General features: G+C 50.1%; 1 protein-coding gene across 4 annotated transcripts in view; it reads right to left on the bottom strand.

The window, feature by feature from the left end:
- GPSM1 (G protein signaling modulator 1) overlaps nt 1–15,950 on the bottom strand; it is an 81,906-nt gene that overhangs the window by 20,204 nt on the left and 45,752 nt on the right. For 3 of the 4 annotated variants that reach the window (XM_074608894.1, XM_074608890.1, XM_074608893.1), the window contains exons 10-11: nt 11,459–11,529; nt 8,013–8,192 (exon numbers count right to left, since the gene is read on the bottom strand). In XM_074608894.1, the coding sequence (XP_074464995.1) occupies nt 8,013–8,192; nt 11,459–11,529 (251 nt within the window). The remainder of the gene's footprint in view (nt 1–8,012; nt 8,193–11,458; nt 11,530–15,950) is intronic. The other variant, XM_074608892.1, reaches the window with a different exon arrangement.

Here is a 15,950-nt window from a genome sequence, read left to right as displayed (position 1 = left end):
TGTCAAAACCATTCACTGCACCTCGAGGGGCTCTGTAGCAGAGCAGTCACTTTTCCAAAATGAAAACAGCATCAGCTGAGTCTCCTGCGTGCTGAAAAGCCCACTGCTCTGGGCAGAGACCCCCCTGGGACCCGGCTGCACGGGGTGGTTAAAGCAGCCAGTGTCCATATCCTTCTCATAAGCAAAAGCTGTGGGTAGAAGAGATGATCGCTGCTTCCTAATCAGGCCAGGCAGCCATCTACATTGCACCCAAGGCATCTAAGGCAGAGTCTCTGGACTCCCATGTTTGGACTCTGCAGGGCAGAAGCCTCTCTGGCCACCCAGACAAGCAAGGCAGAGGATGCAAAGGAAAAGCCTTGGACTGGCACAACATGGACTGTTGTGCAGAGCACAGGGGTCTGCGCACAGCTCCTTGAGGACAGCTGGTCTCTCACAAACCCAAACCTCAAGTCACAGAGCTGCCCAAAATGCAGGTGCCATCCCCAAGCGAGGAGGGGCTTGCCGGCAGAGGCACAAGCACAGCATTCAGCCCCAGCGCTCTGGAGGACCAGGACGGCTCCTGCCTCACCTCACCCTGCCGGGGACACTGCTCCCTCCCGACCACGCCTCGCCAGGACCAGCTTCTCCTCCCCAGGTTGCCAAGGAGCCTGGCAGGTAATTCTGGCTTTTACCCCAACTACAGATACTAGCCTACCTCCCAGACCTGCCCCTCTGCAGGAGAAAAAGTAACTTAATGAAGGATCGTAAAACCATAAGCCCCATGTAGCTGCTTGTGCAGCCCCAGCCCCACACGCCGGCGCAGTCCCCCAGGCACGACACTTGCCTGCAGCAGAGCCTGCCATGCCTCCCTCTCGCTCACACGCTCTCATTGGATAATTACAGAGAAAACCAAGGCAAATCCCAATTTTAGTGCCATTATAAAACAGAGAGGGGGAATTCATTACCTGGCAGCTGTTAATATTTAAGGAAGAAACTGATAATTTACCTCTGAGGCAATGAACGCGGCAAAGGCAGTGCAAGCCAGAAAATGCTATTACCTCCCCCCACCATCTCTGTGCAGTTACTTTGCAGAGATTTTCTATCTACCCGTTTATTTCCCTGCCTCCCATGCCAGCACTAAAGTCCCAGCGAGAACAGCGTGTGCCAGGGCTCTGCACTGCAAAACTCACGAGAGTCTTGGCTCTGGCTCTGCTGTCCCTGCTGCACCTCTAGATTTGGGAGAGCGTTTTTTAAATCCCTCCTGGGTCACGCAGCATCTGTGCAAGCAGCCCACCTGAGTCAGACAAGAGGAGCTAAAGAAAAGAAGGGCCCTAGAGCTTAACAAAGAGACTCGTATGGATATATGGAAGGAAAGGTCAGACAGTTTAAGATGACACTGGGGAGGCAACCACGTCACTGGCTGCCTCTCCGAACAGCCCAAATCCCTGGAAGTCTCCCGATACCTGCCAGACTCAAGCCCTGCAGGAAGTTTCCCGGCGTGTCCTGCCTCCAGCTAGGAAATATCTCAGCCTCAGCCTGTCTCCCAGGTCTGCGTCTGCACGAAGCACTACAGAAGGTCCCACAAACTGAACAGGAAGATAAAAGCATTACGAGAACGAGCCATGGCTCAGTGTTTACCTGCTCAGTTCCAACAGGACTGACACCAGCCCAGCAGCCTCCAGGTGTCATAGGAACAGTCTTAAATTTATCTCCCTGACTCTGGCTTCTCTCTTCCTCTCCATCCCCCTCACTCTTGGATTCTTGGAGCACATTTACACCAGAAAGCCTGACCAACGATAATGGCGTAATTATATCCATGCAGTTAAACAAAATATAAAGACTGTGGGATGAAGGAGGGCGTGCATTTGCACTGCCCTTGCATTGTGGTCGTTTACACATCAGTAAGACAAAGAGGCTAGCACTTCATCTTAAAAGAGAGGTAAGATGCACAGCCAGCCGCCACAGAGCAGCAAAGGCTGCCTGGTGCAAACCCCGTGTTCAAGCTCCAGAGGGACTGCAAGGAAGCATCAGTTTAATCTTCTCCCAAACAACACAAGACAACCAGGGAAAGAAGCTTCGGGGCCAGAGTGCAAGTGTCTGGGGGGACGCCCCTGAGGCTGTATTTATCCTTGCACCCGAGCACCCATCTGGCCAATTCTGCAGTCCATGGTGAAGTCACAGGGGACAGATGGGAGCACCTGACAGCCTGGACAACACATGATTCGGCAGGGACAGGCAGGACCTCCCTGCCCAGCTCCGCCACAGACCCCACGCTGCCCTCCAGTTCTGCTCCCCTCCCAGTGACAGCAGGCACTGAACTCTCACACTTGGAGGCCAGGCAGAGCGTCAACCATGGGCACCCGCTCTGCACATCGCTCCTGCGACCTGACACACCACTAGAAAACCACGAGAGAGAAAAACCATCAAAAGAGCTCTGGCAACCTGCCTTTGGGGCGGGGGGATATGAACTAGAAAATTTTCCCTTCTTTTATGGTTGCTTCTCACCGTAATCATAAAAATGGTCTTATAAAAACATTTGTCCCAGGGAATGCTTGGCGATGCAGCGTACTTGCAAATCGTTCAGAGTCTAAATACATCAGCAACCCATCTCTGCAAGTCATCACTGCAATCAAACACGGCTCCTCTTTCTCTTGACTATAAATGGTCTTTGCTGAGGACAGGATGGATGACAGGTTTGAAGAGCAAGGAAGCGTTCCCTTGAGCTGATGCACTCCCCTGGGAAGAGGAGAGTCCAGATGAACAGGATCATTTCTAGAGCATGGATCCCCAAGGAAGGGAGAGGACTGGGTTCGATCCTTACCTCTCTCCATGGTTTTTGTTCCAGCTGTTGGACCTTGACCCAATAAAGTGCTTTACCCCTTGCACATGCACAGTCCCATGACTTCAGAGATTTTAGCTCGGTGCTGACCTCAAACACAAGGCCCAGAATTGGTGCAGGTCCCCAGCCTCTCCCCAGACAGTCTTTTCAGAAATACAGAGACCCTTTCTTCCATGGGCCCCCTCCTTTTTCCACAGTGGCTGCTCTCAGAGAGGGGGGTGAGGGACACACAACCTCTGTTATTTCTGAAGTGTTAGAAAAATCACATCCTTCCAGTAGCCCTCTAAAATACAGCTGTTACCAAGTCAATCAAGAGCTGGCGCGTTATGACCTTCTCTGCAGAGGGGTTAAATTTATGAGCAAGCCTTTGATGTCTGCAAGCCTCATGTGGTACAAAACCTTCTGCTTTGATGTTAGTTTTAAAAGGGGGGAAACTCCGAAAGTGTGCGGTGCATGAGTCCCAGGGAGCACTCGGATCCGGCCGCCCGTGACTGCAGGCACAGGGACCAAGCTCTAATGTGGCTACTTTTGCTCAAGGCTCCGCTGTGACGGACAGAAAACGCAAACGCACGCATCTCCCCCTCCCCAGCTTCTCCCAGCCCAAACCCAGCTTTGCTCTGCCTGTGGAGAACCAGGCACTCGCTGCCCTGAATCTTCCCGCAGGAGCTCCAGATCTGACCTCAAAGGAGAAGAGGACCCTGCCTTTGCGCGTCCCGCAGACCCAGGCAGTCCTGGTCCCTCTCCTCCCAGCGACCACCAGCCATGGCTGGGAAATTCCCCACCTTCACGGGGCCACGGGAGGGGTAAGGAAACACGTTTCTCTGCCCCACCACCGATACAACCCTCCTGCACAAGCTCTCCATCGCGTGCAACACCAGCATCTTGCACCGCCGTGGCAGGAAGGTCTAAGCCGCAGGGAGGGACCTGCTGCAGGCCCTGGCACGCTCTCCTACCTTACGCAGCACCTGGGCCATGGCTTCTCCTATCCATCCCAGCATCCCCACGGCTTTGCTAACAGGCTGAGCCCTTCTCCCAGGGCCCGACAGAGCTGCCAGCAGGGACAGGCTCCTCTCCATCCCCGAGCTCACTTCGCCTCCCTTCCCTTTTTCCTGCCTCCCCTCCCCTCTCCCGCCTCCTCCCATGGGGAGTTTCCCAGCAGTTCAGTAATTAGCATCATCATCACCAATGCTAATAACACCACCACAGCTCCTGCCATCCACAGCTCAAACAACTTTACAGCCATCATCACGCCTCTGTAACCTCCCCAGGGTAGGCAGGGAAGCAGCATTACCCCATCACGCAGATGGGGAAGAGGGAGGGAAACACGAGGCAGAGATGGGCAGCGAAGACGGGAGCTCTGACTCAGGCACTGCACCCGCGGGACCTGCCTGTCCCAGGGACCTCCCCGCTGCAGGGAGGCCCCTTCGGGAGGAGGCCAGTGGCTGTGTTGACAGCAGGACTTATCCAGAGATTTCATCACTCAGCTTGGGGCCTGGGAGTCCTGGGACAAGGTTTGTTCCGGGGCATCCCTGTGCACAGCCTTGGTTCCCCTCTGCAAAACGACTGTGGGAGAGCAGTACCCAGGACTGCATGCGTAGGCTGGGTGCACGCCTCCCGATGGGACGGCGGGTATCGTGGCATCCCATAAAAGCACCTTAAATCAACCATCAGAGCTCACCTCTAATTAAGGACTTGCTCTTTACTGATGGATTAAAGATGATTTTTGCTTTGAACATTCACAAAATGAGGAATCGGGAAAGATTCTTGTCTGAACAGCCTTACCAGGGAAAGCTTCTCTCCCATCTTGGGGGGAGTTTACTACATTTGATTTAAAGAATTTAAAAAGAATTACAGCTTTTCAAAAAAGCCCACCCACACTCCCCATACAACAGACTGACGTGGCCCTGGCAGCCCTCTGACAGACGGGGACAAACACAGAACACAAGGCAATGGGTTGCTTTGCTTTTGGCAAGTACCTGCAAGGTGACACCGACTTAAAGTGTTCTGAGGTCTGGTCTATGCTACGCAGTCAGGCTGGCGTAACTGTCAGCTGGGAGCACCAACACAAAACAAAATTCACCTGAAGTGACCCAGCCTCATCCACCAGAACGTACTGCAGAGACGTTCCCCTGGCAAAAGAGCCCTTTCTGGAGGGTATGTCGTGTGGCAGGGCATGGTCTGAAGACAACCAGCTGGTGTAAGCCACGTGCCAGCGAGGCTCCTGCCTGCCTGCAACAGGGGTGACAGACCATTTACTCCTATGCCTGGGCAAACAGCACATGCAGCATCACCAGGCACCAGAATTTCAAACACCTCCTGAGCCTCTCCAGCTCTGGTTTCTGAGGAGCTCCTGGATTTCTGAGGGTGTTTCAGAAAACTTCAGGAAAGGGGATATAAATACACCTGCCTTCACTTTGTGGGTGCACAGGCAGGGGCAAAACCGAGTTGGGAGCTCCGGTCTCCTTGGCAAGGAAGGATGGCAGGATGCCCCACCGACAGCAACACTGGGAGGTTTTGTATCCCACCTGCATTTTGCCAGACTCCCCTCTGCCATTCAGAGCATCTGCCTACAAAGACTGCAACCCTGATCATGCTACATAACTCTGTATAGCTACTGGTCTGAAGAAAAAACAAATAAAACACTTGTCATTGTCACTTTTATGGTCCATGGTCCATTAGATACCAAATAAGGGGCATTCTTTAAAGTGTAAGACAGGCAGTCTCCCTTCTCCTCCAGCCACAAGCACTGCTGAGAGCATTGACCAACTCTCTCTTGGGATAAAATGGGAGACGTTTAGTGTCTGAAAGGAGGAAGATACCATCTTTTTTCCACGCATTGCTGCTCTGCATATCCTGTTGAATTCACTCAATGCTATTTCACTACCACGTGCACCAGGCGTGCCTGGGAACTGAGCTGAAAATGGACTCTTGGAGCTCAGCTCACAGGCACTCAGGGAGCTGACACACACACGCACACACTGCAACGTCAGGGCACACAGGGAAGAGGCCTTGGGAGAGCAGATGGTGAAAGAATGGGACTGCAGCAGGCAGGGAGAGCCTGAGCCACCCTCTGCAAGAACAAACCTTGGGCTTTGCATCCCTGCTGCGCATCCTTTGCATTCAGGAAGGGTGGGAGGAGCAGCGTGTCCTTCGCCTGCTCACACATTCCGTCAGTCAGGAGCCAGGATGTACCCCACGTGTCCGAAAGGCACCTCCTGTGGCTGGAATGTGTATCTCTACACTTGCTTTTTCATGGACATTCACCAAAACCCCATGTGCACCGTCACGAGGTCACTGGTGGTTGGCAATGTCCCACGGGGCCTTTTCTTAGACAGTCTATGTACTCACAACCACACTCCTGAGGAATGCTTTTTGCCTTGCTTTTGATGGAGCATGACTTGTGTTTGGTTTCTGGCTGAACATCTGAGTTATTTTTATACATGGCTATTTCTGGCAGAAGTGAGGTTTTTTTCTGCCTTTGTCTTGTCTTGGATGCCCCCGTGCTGCTGTCTCCTTTCTGGCTCAGATGAGCTTTGTTTTCCTTCTCAATGATCATGTTTGCACCGGTGAGCGGTAGGAAATGCTTTTGCTATTAGAACATTTCCATGAGCACTGTTGGGAATGAAGAATGAGCTCAGAGAAGTCTAAAAAAAACTGAGTTGGTGTAAAGATCCTGTCTCCAGTGGTCAGAGAACTGAAAATCAGGAATGTCTGTGGTCAAAAAGGGATGCGTATGTGCGCACATGCACGCAGGTACAGCAGGATTTGTTCTCCCCATGACCCGCAGACCAGGAACAAACGGCTCAGTGCTAGAAACACTTTCAAGCGCCCTCACTGTACAGACAGGCTTCATCCCAAGCTCTGCAGCTCAGACTGTTTGTTACCCAGCACAAAAATATTTTATTTTGCTTTTCTTAAATGGCAAGAAAAAATAGGTCTATCTTTCCTGGCTTAGATTTTATTCCATCTGGAATCACTGCATGATCACAGGATTGTGATAGTGTGTGTTACAGCCTCAGCAGAAAGCAAGAGCCCAAATACTTTCAAAAATCCGTGCAATCGTTAAATCTTTGCTGTTACGTTCTATCTCCTGGCAACAACAAGCTGAGGACTTGAGGCTTCTCACTCGAGATCACTGAGTTCAAGTATCACCGAGCCCCCTCCCACGATCCAGAAACATGCCATCGTTTGTGGGTGTGATCCCTGTCTCCAGGACTGAGAACAAAACCACTACAGCTGCAGGAAGCCTCCCCAGGACATTGTATTTGCCACATGTCACAACAAACATGAACATAACTGGAAGATAACAGCCTAACAAACAGCTCAATTGTTCAAGCTAAAGACATCAAAAAGGCATGTGGAGAGCTTTCCAGGGCACAGGTCCCCACCACCTTCTGGGGAGGCAAGCACAGACTGAGTCAGAGCTCTTCAACACCCAACACAGGACTTGCTGCGTGCCAGTAACCCATAAATCACTCACATCACGGCCAGCTCCTCTTGCCAGCTTCTGCTCTTTAGGAAGCATGCTCTGCCTAACTTGCTTCCAAAGAGAAGCTCTTCGACAATGATTTTCTATCATCTGTGCCTAATGACTGATGAATTTGGAGACCACTCTGTGGATTGCCACTCTGGAGACCATCAACGTGATCAGGAGATGAGAGGGGACAGGACCTAAGGTCCCACATTTGGCAAAGGCAACCACCATTTTCGGCTGCTCATCAAAAACCTGAAAAGGGCTCTGTTTCTTGAAGGCAACAAGCCCACTCCTTATGAACTGAGGGAGGCTGATGAAGTCGGGCTGCGCAAAGCAAAGGGTCCAAATTGCTGTGTTGTTCTGGAATTCAAAGCACCACATCCTGACAGTCACAAACTCAGGAAACTTCAGGTCTAGGCTCCCGTCCCTCAAGAGAAGATTAGAAATACCACCACTAAATACCAAGCTCTCATAAACGAGTTCATGATGGAGGGTGGTACCATTGTTCTGTTAAATGGATGAGGCTCAGGCTGAGGCTCAAAAAGGCAAAATGATCTGCCTACTGTTGCCCAAACAGTGAAGAGAGGAGCCAGATGCAGGCTCTGTTTTCCAGCCAACAGGCCACACTGCCACCCACACACAAGGTTAGAAATGAGGTAAGAACAAACATGCTACAAGAAACCCCCAGATCAGTACTGTAAGAAAAAATCATCTTCCTACCGACTGTGACACCTGGACTCGGACTTCGCTGGTATCCAGTGGTGACGTACTTGACCCCTGGGACTTCCTCTCTGAACTGGATTGGTGCTCCCGGTATTTCTTGGACCTCACAGGTAACGACAAGAACTCTTTTCCTGAGATCTTCAGGTCTCCCACATGATGGCTGTCCCCATTCTGGTCCTTGGGAGAGCAAGAAACAGTCATCACACAAATTGCCCATCTCTGGTTTACATGGAGATCTGTTGGCAAGTATCCACAGAACAGGAGACGCAAAGAAGCAAGAAGTTAATGTGGAGTTTAGATGGTGTGAGTTGCCACTTGTCATGTGCAGGGTTGAATGAGGACATTCTGTCTATCTCTACAGCATGTGATTTTAATGAGTGGTGAGTAAGCATCACCCAAACAACACACAGCAGTCAACTTCTCCACAGGGTGAGTCAGGGAAAAGTAGCATCCTCTTAAAAAACCCCAGGTATGCCAGTAGAAGTATGGCTGGACCATTGCCTGCCTCAGTGTCTCCCACTGTCTTCAGCAAGAAGAGCCCTTACCCAACGGTTTCCTCAAAGACAGGTTGACATGAACGGTTCAGGTCTCTTGACAACCCTCATGCTACCAGAGGCACGTGGGGACTGCAGGGTAACACGACCAACTACACCAGATGGTTATGAGCAGTCCTCTGTTCTCTCACTGCTGTCCTCTTTCGCTCTCTTAAATCCTTGTGCTCAGTGCTCCCATAGACATATAAAATACAGGGTTATCACCCCCATGTAATGCACGGGGAAACTGAGGTGACAAGAGGTTACACACCTCTTGAAGTTTTTGTCCCTTCTCACAGCAGCTCCTCACTTTTCCAGGCCCTGCCCCACGCCTGGCTCCTCCGTTCTCACCCCCTTCCTGTAAGACGCACACGACTCTACCCCTTCTCTGTCAGAAGACTCAAGTTAATGGCCCTGCCTGTATTACCATAACAGCCTGGTTACTGCTGCCACACAGATGAGGCCCTCGCATAGAAGCACAAGCAGGAGTATTCAGTGTTTAGCTCCAAAGACTTATTAAAGGCACCAGGCACTTTACGTGTAACTGGTGGGAACTGAGTGCCTAAAGCTGCTTGGATGCTTTTGGGCATCAGTGTTTCCGGTGGCAAATCACCTCTTTATCATACATGAAGCACTGAGGGGACTCCCCAGGGTGTCCTCACTGCAGCAACCACAGGCAGGTGAATGAAGCTCGAGCATGGCTCAGGAGATGACCCAAGGGCCCACAAGATTAGGATTTAAGTGCCCATAGACTGAAAAGCTGAGGATAGTGCACAGGATCTGAAGTCACAGCACACCAACAGCACAGTAGGATGCTGTAGCCAAAATGACTTTTCCATTCCTTGCAATACAAACAGGAACCGTGAGAACAAGTAAGGAGAGATTCATTTCCCTAGATGCTATTGATGGGGCCAACTGCAGCCAGGCTGGTGTCCACATTTTGAAAAGCAGCCACAAAAATGGATTTCAGAACTGGAGGGAAACTGCCTTACCATGCCTTATTGCCTTAGTTAGAGCCCTCAAACTGTTTAGTCCATGACAAAAAGAATAGATGACTCAATTACAGCACATAAGCACCTTCAGGGTAAAAACCAGCATGCGATAAAAAGATTTTTAGTCTGGTAGAGAGAGGAATAAACAAGAACCAATGGCTAGGAGCTAAAAACAGAGTAGCTCAAAACAAGGAATGAGGCACAGGTTGGAGAGATCAGGATGATCAGGGAAGTAGTGCTCCTGCTATCTGCAGGGACATTCAGAGCCGACATTGGTGTTTCCTGGCGGATATGCTCTACCCAGACACGCGACTGCGTGCAGAGGGAAGGGACAAGAGTTCCTGGCCTGTGCGGTAACAGGGTCCCTGCTGACTTTGAAGGCTCTCTGGCAGCGACAATGGACAGACAGGGTGAGACAGTAATGAGAGGATGCTGGAGAGATCACACTTCACTCCACTGATTTATTCTTTACAATCTTATCACCCTCACCATAGCAAGCCTGAAGGAAACAACCCTCTCCCATGACTGTAATCACCTCTCCCTAGGAGCTGCAGCAGGAGAGACGAAGGGGAATTGTATCCAAAACGCCCACAAGGAGAGGCGAACTCACACACCCGCCACGGGACCACTGCAGGGGAAACGGGACTATTCACGTCTGACTCCACAGCTGGACTACCCACAGCTCCTGTTTACTCCATCCTCCCTGGAAATTCCTGAAATCCCATAACCACACCTGAACTATTGAATGAGGTTCAGCGTTTACAGCAAAGAGTAGGAAACCAACAGCGTTAGCAGCAAATCACACATCAGCAAAACTCTCCCTCCTGCCGGTCCTCTGGGCCACGCTGCTCCGATGAGGATACACAGCCGAACGTCTCCCTCACACGGGGCAGTGCTATCCCTGCTATCAACACACCAGAGTTGGAGTCACACTGGTGAAAGCAGGTAGGAGCCAAAATGGCCAGCGGGCATTTGGGAGAATGAATATGTGTATTTAGCATTTAACTCCCCAAAAGGGTTAATTCCGGGAAGAGCTTTTGTCTGGTCCTCCCAGTTCTTACTGGGATGTTTAGGCACTCAAATGGTTTTGCAAGCCTGAGGTTGTTCGCCATTGTCCGTCTGCACCTACCTTGCACCTTGGATGAGTGTTTTCTCTCTGTAACACTTCTGTAAAAGGGGAAACGCCCCCTGGGATGCTCAGGATAGCTGTGCCTAGAAAGTGCTGGACGAACGTAAATTATTTGTGCCAAAGACATTCCAAAAAGGCAGAGCCCGGCTGCCTGCATGGCCACCTTCGCTAGGAACGGGCATGACTGAGCCCCATGGCTGCACCAGACCCAGCGATCCTGCGTGGGATTTCCTGAGAAACTTAAGTGATCCCTGTAGGTGGAAAGGCTCAGTGCCTCCCAGCTGACTGTAGAAACAGACTTTGCGCTGGGGAGACTGAGAAAACGCTGATCTACTCGGATCTGACATTTCCAGCAGTGAACCAGAGCAGAGACAATCCTTAGAGCCCCTTGGAACAAAACCCTCTGCCTCCTGCAACGCACCATCCCCTGCTTCTGCCCTCTCCTTCCCTACTTGTGCTGCATGCAGCGCTCCGCTGGGCTAATAAGGCACTGAGATTTGCCACCAGCCACTAAAGGGGCTAAAATGCCAGCGATTATCCTCTCAATAAAGGGCTGGGTTTTTTTCAAAAAGGCATAGAAGTGGCTTTTTCAGCTTTCAGTTGTTAAGTGCCTTTTCAGTCAGGCCAGCTGTTCCTCTCCTCCAAGCTCTCTAGAAACCCTCTTTGGTTAATCCCATTGACTCCAATGATATCTGCTAATTGCATACTTCCCTGTAAATGAAGCCAGTCAACAAGCCATTACAGATTCCTACTGATATTTAATCTTTGAGACCAGACATCTTTGCTTACCTTTTCAGAAGGGAACTTCAGGAGGTCTAAGCTGTCCATGCTGTTCCTTTGGAGTCTCTTTGGCCTGGCTCCTGCAAAACAACGCACTCTCACATCAGGAGGGTGTCACTCACTGACAGCACTAATGTCACACAGATAAAACTCAAACCAGGCCAGACCTTCCGCTCCTGTTAGCTCCTGTTAACTACAAAGTCAAAAGGACGGGATGCTGCAGCTGTGCTGTCCTTGAGGTTCAAACGTGTTTTTTTTTTCCTCTATTGTTTTGGGTCTTTTTCAAGACACTATCACAGCACAGTCAGCAACAGCTATGGCTGCGTGAAGCTTTTGCTACCGAAACAGTGGCCGGGTCACACTATGACCTTGATCTCAACTGAGGTCTCTGGAATTCAGGAGTTACCAACCCCACTCTAAACAACAAAAGTCAGGGGACTGACATGGAGAAAAATCATAACAAAAATATAATTTAATAGATGCCTGGATTTGTTACTTTATCTTCATGTTTTTATCTTAAAGAATGTAATCTGGGACACAGCTTTGAGCTTTTCTCTACAGTCACAAGGGCTGGAAAACTAAGCGAAGGAGCAAGTATTTTCTAACTGTCTTAGGCCCAGCCTTAAGGGGAGCAAAACCTTGCCCTGAAGCTCACAGAGACATCAGAATATTTGACAGCGTTCATTACATTTATTTGAGATTTCATGAAATTCCTTTTAATGTAGTATTCTAGCAATAACAGAGTGGGTGAAACACAGTTCAGCTCCTGCTTTCCAAACTCGCTTTACTTCCATGTCTTCTCCATCCAACCTGCCACCAGCATCTGTTGCCTTGCTCACTAACACAGCCAGGATTTACAAAACGGCCCTGGGACGCCTTCACCACATCTGGGAAAGCTTCTGCCCTTTCACTCTCCTGCTCCCCTTCCCTGAAGGTCCAGTTTAGCTGGGCACCACATGACATCCCACACCAGCAACACCAAACAGGGCAGAGATGAAAGCTTTGGACGCACAGTCCCATGACAACTTCCAAGCTCCAGGGGAAATCCTCAGGGAGGGTGGATGAATGCATGTGAATTGAAACCCATCCCGGGGCTGAGCCCTGAGAACGGAAACCACTGAGCTTTGTGTGGTTCCTGCAACAGCAAACTCACCAAACCTAAAGATTCCCCAGTTTCCCACCACTACCTAACAGCACCGTTGCTTCTGTTACAGCATAATTATGTTTACAACAGCCCCCACGGGCCCTGTTCAAATCCAGGGCGCCACTGAGCCGCTCACAGGACAAATTTAACGAGAGAGAAGGCAAAAAAAAAATCATGAACCAATTCAAGACTGACTGTAAGCAGAATACGCTCATTAAATGGAAAGAGCCACCAGGCAGGGGATACTCCTGCATTACCACACATCCAGCTCTACCAGGGCTCCAGATGCGACCGAAGTTGTCTCCAAACTGCAGCAACTCCAAAGACACTGCTGCTTTCAAAAGTTCAAGCTCACTCAGCTTTGTGAGACACGAGACAAGCTCAGATCAGCTGGGACTTCGCTAAGGGTCGTGCACATTTATCACATCTTAGTTATAAACGACCTGAAGTTAATTTCACTGCCCCTCACTAGCCTAAAGCAATTTACTTCTTGCAGCCATAAAGACTCAAATCAGCAAAATACTTCTACACGTTTCTGTCTCTCTATTCCAAAAAGCACATTAGCACCAGCTTCATTTTAAGGTGGCTTCGTTACTAGGCTCTGAGTCGAGAAGGGACTGACATCATGGTTGGTGAATAGGTGCAGAATAAATATTGATGCGAACACGCAGAGTGCAAGGAAAACACATAATGACAAGCAGTTGTCACTTCTACCAGCCTCTACTCTCTCCCGCACCGCACAACCAGTCGCTCCCTTGGCAGCAGCTCAGTCACAACAGGATTTCATCCCAGAAGGTCAGCAATCGCTGCTGCCACCAGCCAAGGCTCAGACACGGGGCTGCCCTCCCTTTGGAGTGGGCAGGAAAAAAGGACTTTGCTGCCCTCAATAAAGCAGGCACAACTCTTTGATTTTACCATTTTTATTCCAGTCTTTGTTTATGTTTACTAAGGTATCTTATGTTTGCTAACATATCTTAAGCACCTCCCGCGAGCAGTTGGGAAAGGCTCCCACTGTTGGATACCAACAAAACGATGCAGTTATTTGCTAGCTGAACACATCTATTACCACGGGCTGGATGTGCACTCAGCCATGAAGACGGGTGAAAAGATCAAGTGCGAGCCTCTCCCACCATAAAATGGAGAGAGCCGCACTCTCGGCGGGAAGGCACAACCCACCACCCTGCCAGAGACACCAGTTCACTCCATACAGGACTCCCCTTCTGTGTGCTAAATGCTGCCCAACCTCACGCTCCCCCAGGGCATCAGCGGTACCAGTTTTCAGCTGAGAGGACCCAGAGCTCTAAAACAAAGCTGAGGTCCTGTACCAACCCAGTGGGAGACACGAGACGCCCCACACCCAGCTCCCATCGCTCCACCACACTCCCACCAGCAACCTGGGGGCATCAGCACAGAGGAGGTAGCTATGCAGCAGCCGGGTGGCTACCGCTGGCCCCAGGTCTCCTCCCACACTGCCAAATGAGCAAAGGGCTTTTGGCTGCTGCCACGTCGGTCAGGCAGGAGCTCAGCGAGGGGAAGGCAGTGGTGGGTTGTGCCCGGTGGCAATGACGTTCTGGACATTGCTATAGCTGCTCATGGCGCTCGGCTTCCCTCAGAATAACCTACAGTCTTATGTGTGGAGCAGCAAGGTGGGTCTGGAATAAAATAAACCTACAAACACTTAATCAGATGGTATATTTGGGTTTCAAAGCAATGCCCAAGAGGCAAGGCCAGCATCTGGAAGTGAGCGTGCGTCACAGTGGCTTTTAACAGCCACTTCCAGGAAAGCAAGAAAGAAGCGAAGTGTGTCTGATTAGATAAACACACATCATTTCCAACAGTCTAAAGAGTCGTTAATTATACACCTCCGTCCTCAGGTGCTTTTGTACATTTGCAATAGCATTAAACTGCTGGCCAGAAACCATTAATCTCTGATCTGAGAAAACCTGCCTTCCCCTTTGTTAATTTAATATACGTAGTCAGCTGAGACTACCCCAGCAATTAGGGCACGCAGAACAATTTGTCTTTTTCAGTTGTTTTGATGCTGGTGGTCCTCTGTTACCATGCGGGTTTCACATTCTGTTGAGCTAAGAGACGAAGAAGTTAAGAGATACAAACTCAACTTCAGAGTCAAACTCAGCTACTTTCTTACAGAAAAGCAAGGAAGTTTTGGGGCCAAACATTGGCCTCAAAAAAGCCCATGGTTCCACCACCCCCATTCACCGTGAGCTGTTCCACGGGTGGAGCAAGCAGCACCATTAAAACAAGCAGATAGAAGAATTAAGAGGCTACCTATCGGTCAGGGCTACCGTAAACCAGGTCGGCAAAGGCAGCAATTCCCATCACACGTGTGGGAGCTTCTCCCCTTCACTCCACAGCAGACAGGCTGGGTAGCCTGCACATACCCATCTTCCAGCAGAGCAGAGAGATTTCCATACTCACAAGCACCCCACGACAGAAGGAGTCACATTAGCTTCCTTTCTCTGACCAGGACATTCCCTCAGATGGCTCCAGACGAAACTTTCAGTCTCCTCCAAGTAATTTTTCCCAGAAATACCTGCAGCACCGCCTAATACTCAGCAAAAGTTCAACTCTGCCTCTTTCTTCCCAATGCTGATCAACAGTGGCGGCGGCAGCAGCCGTGGATGCAAAAGATCGAGCAGCTGAAAACCTGTGTCTGTTCCTCTGGAAGGTTTTTTCCTCTCTCTCCAGTATTTATTGGCATGTTTACCAAGCCTACTGCAGAGTAACGGAAAACCTCAGGGGCATTTCTAAATGCTCTCTCTGTCTTCAAGGTTTACTGAGGTCTCTATTAGAGCAAGTTGAAACCTTCTTGTGAACATCAGCTGAGCAACGCTACTGACTGGCTGTATTCATACCTTGTTTTCCTGGAGCTCCTCGGATGTTATTCTTTTCACTGCTCAGGCTCAGGGCTGTTGTTTCTTTTTTAAATATTTTTTTTCAAAATCTCCCCCTCCCCCCCACCATGATCTCAACACCACCATGAACCAAAGGGATTTTTTTTTTTTTTTAATTTTGCTTTTGCAATTTGGTTCCTGAGGCGAGTTTAACGGTTTTCACATTCTTGTATTTTAAAACTCGATGAAGGAATCACCTCCCTCCCTGGAAGGGGGCAATGGACTCCGCGGAGGGGGAAGTTCACTGCAACAGAGCAGAAGGTGATGCTTGTGTGCTTGCCTGCATGCACGTGAGAATCCTTGCCTCCCCCAGCTCCTTCATATCCCCCCATCTCACAAATACTCCCTATTCTTCTGTCTTTGGGACACTAACACAATATATCCTCGTGTCAGATACCCACTTAGACCCATCTTTTTTCTGTCTCACATCCCCACCCTGCAG

Source organism: Larus michahellis, chromosome 15 (genome assembly GCF_964199755.1).
Source record: "Larus michahellis chromosome 15, bLarMic1.1, whole genome shotgun sequence".
In the NCBI taxonomy this organism is placed as follows: Eukaryota; Metazoa; Chordata; class Aves; order Charadriiformes; family Laridae; genus Larus; species Larus michahellis.
This window is presented reverse-complemented; position numbering and strand designations above follow the sequence as displayed.